At 42.1% G+C, this 16,924-nt stretch overlaps 1 protein-coding gene across 1 annotated transcript in view; it reads left to right on the forward strand.

Moving 5' to 3' along the window:
* The window catches only part of AFF2 (AF4/FMR2 family member 2), a 361,545-nt gene that overhangs the window by 197,253 nt on the left and 147,368 nt on the right, over positions 1-16,924 (forward strand). The window contains exons 8-10 of the mRNA XM_038747704.1: positions 3,657-3,743; positions 5,862-5,898; positions 6,151-6,202. Of these exons, the coding sequence (XP_038603632.1) occupies positions 3,657-3,743; positions 5,862-5,898; positions 6,151-6,202 (176 nt within the window). The remainder of the gene's footprint in view (positions 1-3,656; positions 3,744-5,861; positions 5,899-6,150; positions 6,203-16,924) is intronic.

The following is a 16,924-nucleotide window of genomic DNA, read 5'->3' on the forward strand; positions in this document are numbered from 1 at the left end:
GGTGCACATGGGCACGGCATCTGATGTGGGTCGAGGACTTAATGCTACAATGCTAGTTTTCCTTGGTGTGTAGTTCTGCAACGACATTGACCCTGAGTTAGAGGGGAACTAACTCTAGTTGTATTCTCCCAGGGGCTTAGTACAGTGATCTAAACATAGTAAGCACTTAATAAATACCATTTGATTGGTTTTCACTGGATGCAGGTTAGCTACCTCCCTGGTATTGGGACGATGAAGACATTGGCAGCGTCCTTAAAATTTTTTTCAGTGTCATATTAGGCTTGCTGTCTGTAGACATAGCGGATGAATCAGCGGCAGCCTCCAGAACCGAAACTGTGTTCCAAGCCAAAGCTTAGTCTTTAAAGGTGGATGGCCTCCGTGCCAGGATACTCAGAGCAGGGATAATTGACCAACCCTGATTTTGGATTAGTTTGGAACATTAACTGTGAATCTAAAGCAGATGCAATTTGAATGAGTAATAATTGCTCTGGAAATCCTAAATTTGGCCTTTCCTGATTTTTCTCCATTTGAATTTACAGTCTTCACATCACATTAATATAGGTCTCCATGCTTATCAGGCCTATTGTTAGCAATTATGTAAAGTGCCTTGATGCTTTGGGGCTCATTCTTTGCCAAGTAATGAAAAATAACTAATGGAATGACATAGACCCCAAGGTTTACTGCTTAGTTGGCTCCTCCTTCTCCTTGGAACACAGAGCAGCCTTTGAAAGCAATGTTAGGATTCTTTCCGTGTCTTCAGTTTGGCCAAAAAGAGACTTTCCACTCAGCCTCCTGATGTCAGTACCGTGTAGTAAGCTTTGGGAGCTTTAATCTTTCACCTAAAACTTAATGCACTGTGGGATGATAATAGCAGTGCTCTGCACACAGTAAGCGCTCAATAAATATGATTGATTGATTGATTGATCATGGCCTAGTGGAAAAAAAACATGGGCCCAGAAGTCATAGGGACCTGGGTTCTAATCCCAGCTCTGTCACTTGTCTGCTGTGTGACTTGGGACAAGTCACTTAATATTTCTGTATCTGTTACCTCATCTGTAAAATGGGAATTAAGACTGAGCACTGTAAAGGACAGGGACTGTATCCAGCCTGATTATCTTGTAACTGCCCCAGTGCTTAGTGTAGTGCAATCATTTAGCAAATACCATTAAAAAAACCCCCAAAAACTTCTGTGCCTGGATGGGAGTCCCTGTTACCTCTTTATCAAAGAGTAAATTATATCAAGTGTGCAGGGACCATTTCCCCAGTTTGTCCACTAATAATAATAATAGTATTTGTTAAGCACTTACTGTGTGCTAGGCACTGTACTAAGTGCTGGGGGGGATGTAAGCAAATTGGGTTGGACACAGTCCTTGTCCCATGTGGGGCTCACAGTCTCCACCCCCATTTTACAGATGAGGGAAGTGAGGCACAGAGAAGTGAAGTGACTTGCCCAGGGTCACACAACAGACAAGTGGCAGAGTCAGGATTAGAACCCATGACCTTCTGACTTCCGGGCCCATGCACTATCCACTAGGCCATGCTGCTAATGTGATTCAGTCTCACTGGGGCTCCCCAGATCTGTAGCATTCTCATCATCCTCTCCCGGCTGAGGGCCAAACAGGAGCATCTCCAACCCTCCCCTACCCACCCACCCACCCACCCACCCAATCAATCAATAGCTCTGTGGAGAACCCTGCTCTAAGTACTTGGGAGAGAACAATAGAATTAGTAGACACATCCCAGTCCTCAAAAATCTTAATCTATTTTTCAATTTTACAATCCCACTCAGTGCCCACTCACCGCTTCCATAGCGGTGATCCTCATTTTTAGATGCCATGTTGTTCCTGTCAGAAAATATTTTTACTTTCACCCCCTGGATAAGACCAGTGTGTGACCCCCATCCCCACTTTGTCCATGTTAACATTAATCCTTGGTACAAGATTTGGTTTGTTACCCCTAAAGTCTGATGCTGTTTCCATTTCTCCTTCTATGTGTCAAGATTGTCCCAAAACCTTTGCTTCAAGACAGTCTCCCCATATCCAATTGCTTTATGCCCAGACTATCGGACTTCTATTCCTTGGTCCCAGGTGTCCAGATGCCACATCGTAAACATAGCACTGCAGTCAATTTAATTATCTGCTTGAATGACAAGAGGAAGAGAGCACACTATGCACTCAGATGCCTATATGTAAATTGGATAATTAGTTTAAGAAAGTGAATGTGTTTGGTGTTCGCTTTGACCCTAAAGATGTCCTTACAACTAATCACAGGCCTTCCAATAGCATCTTCTGTAGTTTAATTGAATGCCCTTGTGGCTCCTTCCATTTGGCTTGCCTTTTTATAAAGTCTGACATTTTCACTTACCAAAAATCAGATCGGCCCGAAAACCCAGTAATTTGTAAGATTTCATGTGCCAGCCGTACAAAACTACAAGCTCCCATGGTAATCTTATACAATCAGATTCTGCCAGTGAGTAAATTACAGAACTATCGGAGTGTAAGCTATGCACTTTGAGAGGAACATTAATTCTTTTAAGTCACCAGAGTGCCATTTAGTTTAAAAAAAAATAAAAGAATTGTACCTGTAAATTAAGACAGGTCACAAAATTTAGTAATTTACTAAATAGTACCCAAGGGCCCCAAACAGGCAACGTACCTACCACAGTGCATAATTTACTCCCAGAGAGTTACCTTATTCACTAAAAGAATCTGGTTAAATAAGTAATATTCCTATTGAATATAAAGTTTCATGGGTTAGATCCCTAAAATATGTTTCTTTAGTCATTAAAGGAACTTTTTGAGTTTTGTAATTATAAAAGAAAGTTAACCAGAAAAACTTGTGGCATCATCACCCAGGATTTTATATTGCCCTCCCCTTTCTGAATATGAGATCAAAGAAAATAGAACACAATTTACCATATGCCTTCTTAACACTGTCTTATCAAGACACATTTTTACACTATTTCTGGCAACTCAGATTCATTTTTTCAGAATTGTCAGAAATCCATAATGTTACCTCTTTTGGGAAATGAGTTTAACTTCATTAGGTATTATATTTAAAAGAGGAATGTAAAAGATGAAAAGTATGTTTGTATTAAGGCCTCAATACCCAGAATTAAATGTTTCCTCTTCAAAATACTTGGTTTCAATTGAGTGAGAGGTCTGAGATTTACAGTTGCCAGGATCAAAGGATTAACCTTAGATTATGGACGCAGTTTGTCATTGATGATTTTGTCAAACAGCTTTGTCTTAAGAATATTGTCTCCAAATGTTGACACCAACTACTGTCCAAGCATCAATCTTCACCTGCAGGGAATACTGGAAATCTAGTAGCTTGTGTTTGAAAAAAGAAACTTCTACCTTGGTGTTCCAAGCGATAGCATTGACCGTTCTGTCTTTGAACCAAGAGGTAGAATTGCAGATTGACTATACCTGTAATTCAGTAGGCTATATTGACCGGTGACACACAGTTCTTTGCAGTTTCTTTGGTCTTTGTGGAAAACGGCATCGTCAGCTTCGTGATCTTTGAATATGAAATACAATTGTTCTGGCACAGGGAGAGTGAAGTGTTAGCCCTGTGAGAAGAAGCAATTTTGTACTGAGGTTCTGAGATGTGTTCTGAGACTAACTGGTTTGTTGTTGTTTTTTCCTAATTAGGAGATGACCCATACCTGGCCACCTCCTCTCACTGCCATTCATACCCCTGGAAAAGCTGAACAGACCAAGTTTTCCATCCCAAGCAAGGTTGGTTCATGTGATTGCCCAGACTTCCTCTCAGACTTTTAATCTTGAAATTAACTTTGGCTCTTGAATCCTCTGAACTTCCAGGTCCTCCCCTTTAGTCCTACTGGGGGACTGATAAGCATGTGATTTGATTGCACCTAAAAAGATATTAGGATATAATGAGTATGAGTAGGGGAATCAGTGTGGCTTAGTGGGAGGATAACGGACCCAGGAATCCAAGGACCTGGCCCTTATGCCAGCTCTGCCACGTGTCTGATAAGTGACCTTAGGTGAGTCACTTAACTTTTCTGTGCCTCAGTTTCTGCAAAATGGGGATTAAGACTGTGAGCCCCATGTGGGACATGGACTGTGTCCAAACTTATTAGTGTCAGTGCTTCTACAGACATGTTCAACGCATGTCACCCCCCCAAAATAAAACAATCTCCAGTGGTTGCCTATCAAACTCCGTACCAAACAAAAATTCCTCACTATTGGCTTCAAAGCTTTCCATCACCTTGCCACTTCTTACCTCACCTCCCTTCTCTCCTTCTATGTCTCAGCCCGCACACTCCACTCCTCTGGTGCTTACCTTCTCACTGTGCCTCAATCTCGCCTGTCTTGCCGTCGACCCCTGGCCCATGTCCTACCTCTGGGCTAGAATGCCCTTCCTGCTCAAATCCACTAAACACTCACTCTTCCCTGCTTCAAAGCCCAACTGAAGGCACACCTCCTCCAAGAGGGCTTCCCTGTCTAAGCCCCCTTTTCCTCAGCACCCCCCTTCCATGTCACCTCAACTCATGCCCTTTTCCCTTCCCCCTGCCCCACAGCACTTATGAATATATATTACATATATCATTCTCTTAATATTGATGCCTGTTTACTTGTTTTAATGCCTGTCTCCCTCCCGCCCCATCCCTTTAGACTGTAAGACCATTGTGGGTGGGGATTGTCTCTCTTTATCGCTGTATTGTACTTTCCAAGAGTTTAGTACAGTGCTCTGCACACAGTAAGCACTCAGTAAATACAGTTGAATGAAATGAAAATGAATGCATGCTTAGTTCAGGCACATAAGTGCTTAACAAATACCATTAAAAAAAGACCTCAAACCCATATGTTTCTTAATAGTGCATCCCTTTCCAGCTTCCATTTTAATCTAACCAAGAGGATATTGGCAAAGAGTAAACTGTGTAATAATCTTTAGGATCAGTGAAATCCTATAATTTCTGCAAGTGCAGACTGGGATCTGCATATAATAAGCACTCAGTAAACACCCTTGATTGTTTGACTGATTGATTGAGACTTTGCATGCCCCCAGCCCGGGCTAGGAATGTGGCTGATGGTTTCTGGTGTGTAGCTCTCCTGGGTACTGGCAGCTTGCAGCCCACTTGATTCTTGGTACTACTGGAAGGCTCCCCAAATTATGACCCAGACATTTTTGGGCCTAGGAACCAAAGCCATCGAAGTTTGTAGGCGACAAAGAAGGAGAAGGGGATAAAGAAAAAGTGGGCTAAATCAAGCCTCTTGGAGGAGATGTGATTTTAATAACGCTTTGAAGGTGGAGTGAGTGGTGGTTGGTTGTCTATGGAGGAGGGAGGGAGCTCCAGGCCAGAAATAGGGAGGACATAGGCAAAGGGGTGGTGGTGAGGTAGACGAGATCAAAGTACAATGAGTTAGTTGGTATTAGAGGAGCAAAGGGACTGGGCTAGTATGTACTTCCCAAGTGCTTAGTACAGTATTCTGCACACAGTAAGCGCTCAATAAATACAATTGAATGAATGAATAGTAGGAATTCTGTAAGGTAAGAAGAGGCAGGTTAATTGAGTGAATGCTTTAAAGCCAAGGGGTAAGTAGTTTCTGTTTGCTGTGGAAGTGGATGGGCAACTACTGGAGGCTCTTGAAGAGCGGGGCACCGTGGCCTGAACATTTTTTTTTTAGATCATCCAGGCAGCAGTGAAGTATGGATTGGAGAGGGGCAAGACGTGATCCAGGGATGTCAGTGAGAAGGATGATGCTGTAGTCAATGCAGGATAGGATAAATGTTTGGATCAGCAAAATAGAGGAAAGGGAGGATTTTAGCAATATTGTGAACTTTTTATTTGATTGAACTGATGCTGACATCCTGTGTATTCTTTGTTGCAGGATTCCCAACACCTGACCTCAGGATACAGTGTACAAAGTAGGTCTTTATTGTCGTTAGTCCAAATAATCCTTTTTCTCTCTCTCCCCGTTTAACATCATTAAAACAACGGATGAAAAATTCATTAAATTGTGCTATAGCCGATCCATTCCACTTTTTATTGCATGGTGTCTATTGTGTCATGTTGTGAAAAAAGCATAATTAGATGAGCTGTCAGCTTTTGGAACAGTTTAATTCAGCATAACCTTTTGACATTTGCAAATGTGGACTTTGGTTTTGTTTTGTTTGCAGAGTGGAGTGACCCAGCCAGCAAAGGTACCAGCAAGTCAGTACCACAAAAGTCGTAAGTACTCAAATTTTCTTAGGAGTTATTTGAAGCTTGATAGGTGAAGACATCCATGTGATTAATTTTTATAGGAAATAGAACCTACTGTGCCATCCTAGTGTTCTTCTCCCGTATTTAGTTTGTGGTTCTTGAAAGCATTCAGATCATCCTTTCCCAGGGCTCCTCTACTGTAAAACACAGTATGATTCCAGGAAAAAGCAATTTGGAACAGAAAATAGACTGCCTTCTCACTCCCCCAGCCCCATGCCATTCAAGTCCTATAACTTCAAGGATCTTCAGTGTCCTAGTGCTATGGCCTGTCAGAATTACAGAATGTGAAAATTTGTTGTACAGCAAACAATGCATTGACAGTCATAAACAGGCAATGCTACATTCAAATATGCGTAGGGTATCACATGACCTCAGCCAAAGACCTTGCTCCGGTCAGGTCTTTTAGTGATTATAATTCTAAGGTGACAAGATATGGGAGAGAAAAATCTTTAGTTCAAGAAGAAATGTTTAGAGATGCCTAACTACAAAAGTATCATTCATTTGCTTCTCTCATAAATTAATATTTCTAATGGGAAATGAAGTATATTTTGAGTGTATTGTGTGAGATATGAGCTCATGATATTCAAAATAAAATAGTGTACCATAATGCAGTGTTCCCGATTCTACCCAAAAGGAGGAATTAAGATTTGATTGACTGACTGACTGGCCAACTGGAGTAAGAGGAACTGTAATGTGTACTGAGTAAAATGAGTCAAAGAGCAATTAAATGACCTGTGGGTTAGTAATGGATTTGACAACACTGACTGCCAACTGGACCACCTGTTTTATTTTCCAACTTACCCATTCCCTTCCAATTTAACTAGACTTACAGTTGGTTCACAAGCACTTCAGGCAGGTAGAAATGGTCCCGCCATATTTTCATTGACCCTTCCGCAAGCAACGTCACATCTGCAGTGATGCATCTGATGCTACTAAACTGCAGAAATTGAGTCCTAGTACTCAAAACCATGTTTTCTGTTTTTATTGGAATTTCTTACATACCCTCAGTGTGATGTCTTTTTTGTCCAACCTAATTTCATACTACCCATAATAATAATCATGGTAGTTATTCGAGTAGCAGCAGGGCCTACAGGAGAGAGGATGGGCCTGGGAAGCAGAGAGACCTGAATTCTAATCCTGGCCCTGCCACTTGTCTTCTGTATGTCCTTGGATAGGTCACTTAATTTCTCTGTGCCTGGTATTAAGACTGTGAGCCCCATGAGGAACATAGACTGTGTCCAACCCGATTTGCTTGTATCTCCTCTAGTACATAATACAGCACCTGGCACATAGTAAGCTCTTAACAAATACCGTAAAAAAAAAATTATTACTATATGCTAAGGACTGTCCTAAGCACTGGGGTAGATAGAAGATAAACAGGTCAGACACAGCCCCTGTCCCTCACAGGGCTCACAGCCTAAGGAGGAGGGAGAACAGGTATTGAACCACCTTTTTACACATGAAGAAGCAAAGGCACAGAGAATTTAAGTGATTTGCTCAAGGTCACATACCAAAATATTTGACACATTATTCAACTTTCACATTTACATAATCCGAGTGACCGATTTGTTTGGTATTCCCTTTATCGGTGGATTGGTATTTATCCTCTGAGCCTAAAACAGTAGTAATGATCTAATCAGTGATCTTGTCTGAAAAATTAAGGAATGGACCCAAACTTCCCAACTTCCAACCGATGCCAGGTTTGCAGCAATCCCCCTTTTCTACCAAAACCTCAAAATATTATTACATCCTAAAATGATTTTGCACCTATGGCAAATGTATTAGAATTCCACCAGGAAAAATATTTTGGTGAGGACACCGTAAAATGCAATATTTCAGTAGTTTGTAGCCAACAGTAACAGACTGTCAATCATGGTTTATAGATATAAGGTGAATTTCAAAAGAACAGTGCTTCACAGCTCAGTGGTATACAGTGCATTTAATGGGACTAAAGTTCTCTTTAGGAAGCCTGATATAAAACTAGAAGATACTGAGTACATTTTATGAACCAGTTGCTCTCTGTTCTGCTGCTTGATCTGAAGTTCCAACACTATCAATCAGACTTCTGCTGGAATGAACTGTCTTTGTATTGTAGGCAATGGATTTTACACATGACAGGTCAGAGCTACTATAAAGTTACTTTTATTTTTAGCTCCCAAATTATGTTCAGCTTAGCTGTTACGATCATTTTTTTTTTCATTTTACTACATAGAAACTATTAAATCCGCTTCCAAGAAATTCCATTTGACAAGGCCGCCCTCTGGGCGAGATAAACATCCTGAAGGGAAGTCACTCTAATTGTGGGTGAACTTACCCACAATCAGGACTATCAGATGAGCCCAGCTCCTTAAGTAGGTCACATTAATTAATCCCATCGGATTTCCTGAGCCGGTTATCGTCCCCGTTATAGCAGGGAGATATTTATTATCTTGTAAGACAAAATCCCTTAATTCCTCAGGTAATAATAATAATCATGATGGTCTTTGTTAAGTGCTCTGCTATGTGCTAAACACTGTTCTAAGCAAAGGGGCAGATACAATACAATCAAAACAAAGTTCCTGTCCCAAATGAGGCTCGCAGTCTAAATTGCAGGGAGAAAACAGGCCCCATTTTACAAATGAAGAAACTGAGGTATAGAAAAGTTAAGTGATTTGCCCGAAGTCTTACAGGAGACAAATAGTACAAATGGCATTAGAACCCAGGTTTTCAGATTCCCAAACCTGTACTTTTTCCATTGAGCTACGCTGCTTCATTAGTTCCCATAACCTGGATTGTTTCGCTAGTTGAGAAAAAGCAGACTTTATCTTCAAACTGAGATTGTTTTGGAGTGATACACAGTATGAGTTCAACATTCAAGGATTGTCCCAAATGGTGCCACAGAAATCTTGCATCTTTAAGTACAAGACAACTATGAAGATCCATTTTTTGGTGATTGGTGGGTTGGGTAGGTGATAGATTTATCCTTGTGGTTTAAACATTTACTTTAAAAATCAATCTTCCGCTATCCGTTGTAGTGCCTGCCCAAATGAGCCTGGCCTGATAAAGCAAAATTCTTCCTTTTGTGGTGGAACATACAATGAAATATCAATGAACAGCCCAATTGAAATATTGACTGTAAGCAACCATGCTTAATCTTCATTTCTACGAATGCTACATTGTATTCTTTTGCGTCAGAAACATGAATATTGGCAACTCTCATTATCTTCTCAAAAGAAGGGAAGACATACTGCTAAAATAACCGAGGTAAATGTAAAACAAGGGAGGTGGCTTGGATTCTCTCAGGGCAAAGAAGGACAGCCCAAGGGGCTAGCTGAGCAGTGAGGAGAAGTGACCCTGACGGTGACCAAAGGAAGGTGGCAGCTAGGGATAGCTTCAAAAACCCTGCTCTGCCAAATGCTTGCTATGTGACCTGGGGTACGTCACTTAACTTCTCTGTGCCTCAGTTCTCCCTCCTACTTAGACTGTGAGAGCCCCATGCAGGATAGGGACTGTGTCCAACCTAATTAATTTGTATCAGCTCTAGCACTTAGAACCATGTTTGGCACAACATAAGAGCTTAACAAATGCCATTAAAAAAACCCTGCTGTCAGTAATTCTTTTGAAGATTCAGGCTGTCCTCAAGCTTAGTCCAATTGCATCGTGAAAACTTGTGTCGTACGTCAAAATGCTGTAACCAGGAAACAGCTAGCTCACAGGTGCAATGTTGAACATTGAGGAATTGGTTCCTAAACCCAGGTTAGTATACTCAGTCTTCAATCAATCAATAATATATATCCGGATCTTACTGTGTGCAGAGCACTGTACTAAGCACTTGTCATTATATAGCTGCATTAGTGTATCTATATTGAGTCAGAGAAATATCAGAAGGCAAACTGATGTCTACCTGTCATGTTGACGACGGCTACCTGATTAACCCCACCCTCCCCTACCCCCCTGATGTCAGACCCTCTTGACAAACCTTCCACCCCACTGAGGCTTTGAAAAATTTCCCCATTTTTTCTTGGATATTGGATGTCCCCAGATCCACTCACCCCTTAAGCCCCTAACAATGTCTCCTACGCCCCCCTCGCCATACCCTAACACCTGACCCCCTTACTTCTAATACTGATTTTGAATTATTTTTAGCATGTTTCACAATCAGGTCAGACCCTTCCCAAGTTGCAAGACGCCCCCCACCACCCCCAGCCACACACACCTTCCTTGGAACCAACACAGTCACACAGACCAAGCTGGAATAATAATAATAATAATAATGGCATTTATTAAGCGCTTACTATGTGCAAAGCACTGTTCTAAGCGCTGGGGAGGTTACAAGGTAATCAGGTTGCCCCACGGGGGGCTCACAGTCTTAATTCCCATTTTACAGATGAGGTAACTGAGGCCCAGAGAAGTTAAGTGACTTGCCCAAAGTCACACAGCTGACAATCGGCGGGGCCGGGATTTGAACCCATGACCTCTGACTCCAAAACCCGGGCTCTTTCCACTGAGCCACGCTGCTTCTCTGGAATGGTCTCAGAGGAGAGAGAACAGAGAAGCAGACTGGCCTAGTAGAGAAGCAGTGTGGCCTAGTGGATAGAGCACGGGCCTGGGAATCACCTGGGTTCTAGTCCCAGCTCTGCCACTTGTCTCCTGTGTGACCTTGAGCAAGTCATTTCACTGCTCCGTGCCTTAGTTACCTCATCTGTAAAATGGGGGCTAAGACTGTGAGCCCCATGAGAGACAGGGATTGTGTCCAACCTGACAAACTTGTATCTACCCCAGCATTTAGTATAGTGCCTGGCACACAGTAAGCATCTTGCAAAGACCATTAAACAAATGGTAAAGTGGAAAAAATTGGGGGGAAAGAGAGCAGGGAAAATTTTAAAGAGTGGTTAATAGGGTAGAAGAGGAACAACTCCTCAACCTCGGCTTCAAGGCTCTCCATCACCTTGCCCCCTCCTACCTCACCTCCCTTCTCCCCTTCTACATCCCAGCCCGCACCCTCTGCTCCTCTGCCGCTAATCTCCTCACTGTGCCTCGTTCTCACCTGTCCCACCATCGACCCCCAGCCCACGTCATCCCCCTGGCCTGGAATGCCCTCCCTCCGCACATCCACCAAGCTAGCTCTCTTCCTCCTTTCAAAGCCCTACTGAGAGCTCACCTCCTCCAGGAGGCCTTCCCAGACTGAGCCCCCTCCTTCCTCTCCCCGTCCCCCCACCTTACCTCCTTCCCCTCCCCACAGCATCTGTGTATATGTATATATGTATTTATTACTCTATTTTACTTGTACATATTCTATTTATTTTATTTTGTTAATATGTTTTGTTTTGTTGTCTGTCTCCCCCTTCTAGACTGTGAGCCCGCTGTTGGGTAGGGACCATCTCTATATGTTGCCAGGTTGTACTTCCCAAGCGCTTAGTACAGTGCTCTGCACACAGTAAGCACTCAATAAATATGATTGAATGAATGAATGAAGGCCAGAGGGTAAGAAGGGGGCAAGGAATGGGTGGGTTTACCAGAATTAGATTAATCAGGGAGGGTCAACCTGCCCATTATATTTCTGTTGAAATACTACTGAAAACAGAAAAAGGAGCTAGTGTCATGAAAGAGATTTAAAGTAATGATAATAATAGCATTGATATTTGTTAACCACTTACTATGTGCCAAGCAGATTACTAAGTGTTGGGATAGGTACAAGATAATCAAATCAGACACAATCCCTGTCCCACATGGGGCTCACCGTGTATGAGTGAGGGGGAACAGATATTTTATTCTGATTTACAGATGAGGCACAGAGAAGTTAAATGACTTGCCCAAGGTGACAGAACAGGCAATGATAGAGTCGGGAATAGAAGCCAGGTCCTCAGAGTCCTAAGCCTGTGCTCTATCCACATGACACAAAGTTGAAACCAGTGTATGGTAAAGCTGAAATGGAGTGAAAATTTAGAAATTTTGTAAATTCTATTAATTGAAACTGGAAATATTGAAAATTAAGCACTACCTGTAATTGGGAGGTGACTGAAGAGATTTCTTCAGAAGTCTTTTAAAAGCACAGGACTGAGAGTCAGGAGACCTGTGTTCTTATCCCAGTGCTGCTGTTTGCCTGTTGTGTGACCTTGGGAAATTCACTTAACATCACTGAACCTCAGTTTCCTCATCTGTAAAAAATGGGGTTTTAAAACCTTTTCTCCCTTCCCCTCATGTCTACTCCAGCAGCTTAGTACAGTGTCTGGCACATAGCACATAGTAAGCACTTAGCAAAGACCATTAAAAAATTGCTAAAGAGAAAGAGAGCAGGGAAAAGTTTAAAGAGGAGTTAGTAACTAAATAGTAAGTGATAAACAAATGCACTAAATCGTAAGCCCCTTGAGGGTGGGGTTTGGGTCTTCCAACTAGATTGTTTTGTACTTTGTTTTGAGAAGCAGCGTGGCTCAGTGGAAAGAGCATGGGCTTTGGAGTCAGAGGTCAGGGGTTCAAATCCCAGCTCTACCAACTGTCAGCTGTGTGACTTTGGGCAAGTCACTTAACTTCTCTGTGCCTCAGTTCCCTCATCTGTAAAATGGGGATTAAGACTGTGAGCTCCCCGCGGGACAACCTGATCACCTTTTACCCTCCCCAGCGCTTAGAACAGTGTTTTGCACATAGTGCTTAATAAATGCCATTATTATTATTACTTTCTCAAATGCTTAGTATCATACTCTGAACATAGTAAGTGCTCATTAATGTCATATGACCTTGGGCAAGTCACTTAACTTCTTTGTGCCTCGGTTACCTCACCTGTAAAATGGGGATTAATCCTGTGAGTCCCATGTGGACTCAATAATCCAACCTGATTATTGTGTATCTACCCCAGTGCTTAGTACAGTGCCTGGCACATAATAAGTGCTTAACAATACCATTAAAAAAGGGATTATGTTTTGACACCATTTTCATACTGTTAAAAACCAATTGTATTTTTATTGCAGCCCTGCACTTTTAATATTCAACTATTAACCTTGCATTCTAAATAGGATGCTTGAGGCTCTGTAGATGAAGCCACGTAAAGGAACGGTGGGAAAGGAGAGAACCTGTATTTCACCGTTGTTGTTTTTCCTGTCTAGTGCCTTATAACTTAACATTGATTAGGTACAATATGCTTACAGCGCGTCTGACCTTATTAGTTTGCTGTGAGGCAGACTAAGCCGGAACAGATAAGGTGAGACCAATTGCACTAAGGAGGATTTTCTGTCAGTGTCCATGAATTCAAGGGTATACAGTCAGACCTTGGTGTAGGTTTGTGTTATATAATTACCGGCGAGAGTATGTCAGCCCCCAACATCCAGGTCTTTTGTTCATTTTGGCTGTTAGCATTTGGACTCTGGCCAGTTGGAAGCCACCCAGAACCTTTTTAATCAAGCACTTCCTGTGTTCCCGGCTATACTGTAGAGGACTCTTGGGTAGCTTCCATAAAAGCTCAACATAAAGGGGGTTGCAGCCCTAATGCTCTTCTTTTCTTGACATAAAACTACATCCTCTGTTCACCGTATTAACCCAGGTTTTAAAAGAGCCTAGTCAAGGACTTTGGAGGGCTGATGGAAAGCCATAAGGGAAGAGAATAGGAGGCTCACTGCATCTGCAGTCAATGGATGGTATTTATTGAGTGCTTACTTTGTGCAGAGCAGTGTACTACGCACTTGGGAGAGTACAATATAACTGAGTTGGTAGACACGTTCCCTGCCCACAACGACCTGCAGGTAGGCAGAGATGAAGAACTACTCCGACCCCAGTGGGTGCTGAAAAGCTTATTTAATCAGTCAGTGAGGTATTTATTGAGCACTTACTGTGTGTAGAACACTGTACTAATAAGCACTTGGGAGAGCATAGTATTACAGACTTCCTTTAGCTCTTCTTTCTGCCATTGAGAATGTCTGTCTATGTTTTTAGAGCATTATTGAGGCTGGCCTTGAATAACTGCACTGGGGTCCAGTCTGTTTTCTTGTACACAAAATAATACTTCATGCATATAAGAGTATTGCTAACCTTTGATTTACATGAGATTTTCTCCTTCTAAGCAGGAGAGCATATTGGGATATTCATTGTATTCCAGGAAAAATAAAGTTGTCCCATTGTTGCTTAAGTGACCTTAGGGAGTTATATTTGGAAGTGCAAGAGAAAAATTAATTTAACACAATTGAATTAAGTGCTAGTAATTCATCTACCTAGCCCCAGTTTGTACCTTTTGTAATTTTGAGGACTGCGATGAATATTATAAAGAGACTCCAAACCATGACCCTCTACTTAGATCTTCAGAAAACCCACTGATTCTCACGTAAGAAGATGCTTCATAGTTCAAGTAGCAAGAGCTTCTGAGAAATACCGTGCAATGTGAATCAAGTAAAACACTAAAGAATGTGGAAATATTCTTGATCAATTTTCAGCTTGGTAAATCTAAAGTGAATTGCATCAGAAAATTGGGGATGTCTATAGATTTAGTCACGTACAGTCTACTCCTCAAACTGAGAGTTATGATAACCCTTGAGAAGTGCGTGTTTGCACACGATACTTCCTGGATCTGGCAACTTTTCTTAAGTGTTTAATATCTTTGGAGAAGTTCTCTGGCGTATCAGGGACAACCACCTGGGAGCACAGAAAACACAATTTGGCAGTCTGCTCAAGCTGTGAATTAAAGGTAATTCACAGTTTGAAACAAATTAGCATGAGGTCCTTAAGAAGAGTAATCAGACAACAAGAGGATTTTATTCTGAGGACTCTATATTGGATAATATGACAAGTATTATTGATGCTCAAAATACTCAAATCAAGAAGTACTGATTTCTTCTGATTCTCGAAAGGACTCACTATTAAAAACCAAAGATCATTTAGCCTTAGTTTTCCTTGTTTCCGGTTTAATTATAGAAATTAAAAACATAATTGTCAGCTAGCAAAGCAAAATCTTTATTGATTAGTTCTTGTGCTCAAATTCTTTGCTTTTTTAGTGATCTGGGGTTGTGGGGGGGTGGTTTCATGTCCCTGAAACTTTAGGGTGCTCCTCTCAATCAGTAGTACTTACTAAACACTTAGGTGTAGAGTATCGTGCAGAGAATACAGTTAAGGCAAGATCCCTGCCCTCAAGGATCTCACAATATCCTGGAAGAGGCAGACACAAAATAATTGAGAGATAGAGGAAGGAAGTACTTAAATAGTAGAGAATGTAAATCAATATGTACAGAAGTGCTATGGGAGGCTGTGAATGCATAAATATGCACTTATGTGCATGTCTTACATACCTATTACTCTAAGCCCTAACTGGTAGACAAATCCCCATTGCCTTCTTTCACCTAGCTGTAATGTGCAAAAACATAGTTGTGGTATTACTTGTCAACTCTCTGTTTCATATAATTTTGTTAATGCATCTAAGAAGCATGTTGCCTGTTTAACAGCAATGCGTTTGTGTTCAGGTTGTGGGGGACTGTCCGCCGAGTCATTTTGTGCTGGTTGTTTGACCAGCCTATGCTTAGGCAAGCATCATTCCAAAGCATGGGTGAAGGCCTTTAGGCGTCCTAAGGCATTTCTGTTCTCCTCAGGTATCTAGGACCTAACTAGAACCTCAACATTTCCATGCCAAATACACTTGGGCACTCACACCCAACCACAGCCCTTCTGTCCGTTTATTCAGTCGTATTTATTGAGCACTTACTGTGTACAAAAGATTGTACTAAGTGCTTGGGAATTACAAGTTGGCAACATATAGAGACGGTCCCTACCCAACAACGGGCTCATATCTTGCATATCCTACCACTTAAGTATAGACTCATATATATGCCGTCTTTTCCTCCCTCCCATAGAGATTTTTTTCTTCTGGCCCCTTTTCTAGATTGTAATAGTAATGGTAATTGTGGTATTTGTTAAGTGCTTACTATTTGCTGGGCACTATACTAAGCACTGTGGTGGATACAAGCAAATCAGGTTGAACACAGTCCCCGTCCCACATGGGGCTCCCAGTCTCATTCCCCATTTTACAGATGAGGTAACAGAGGCACAGAGAAGTGAAGTAACTTGCCCAAGGTCACACTCAGACAAATGTCGGAGCCAGGATTAGAATCCATGACCTTCAGACTCTCAGGCCCATGTTCTATCCACTGCACCATGCTGCTAGTAAACACCTTGTGGATGGAGGCGGTGTCCGCTAAGTCTATCATACTCTCCCAGGTGCTTAATGCAGTTGATGAAAGAGATGGGATTTTAGGAGGACTTTGGCAATGGGGGGCAGGGCCAGTCTCAGCCATGGTTGAGGTAATGTGATGGTAAACCATCACCTCAGGGCACAGTGCCTGGAGAGGGTAGCAGCCTGAGCACTCAAAGAAAAGGCAGGGACATTTTAGCCCCTTATAAAAATGGTGGTGGAAGGATCCTCCCTTTTATTCAGGGGAAGGGGTGGAGGTGGTTGAGGTTGGGAGGAAGGAGGCATCTGAGTTCTGACTAGACACTCCTGAATACTTTATGACTTTAGGGGTATTCTGAGATAAAATTTATAACGGCCACCCCTCACATCCAATCCGTCACCAAAACCTGCCGGTCTCACCTCCGCAACATCGCCAAGATCTGCCCTTTCCTTTCCATCCAAACCGCTACCCTGCTGGTTCAGTCTCTCATCCTATCCTGAATGGATTACTGCATCAGCCTCCTCCCTGATCTCCCATCCTCCTGTCTCTCCCCACTTCAGTCTATACT

This window comes from Tachyglossus aculeatus, chromosome 6 (genome assembly GCF_015852505.1).
Source record: "Tachyglossus aculeatus isolate mTacAcu1 chromosome 6, mTacAcu1.pri, whole genome shotgun sequence".
Taxonomy (NCBI): Eukaryota; Metazoa; Chordata; class Mammalia; order Monotremata; family Tachyglossidae; genus Tachyglossus; species Tachyglossus aculeatus.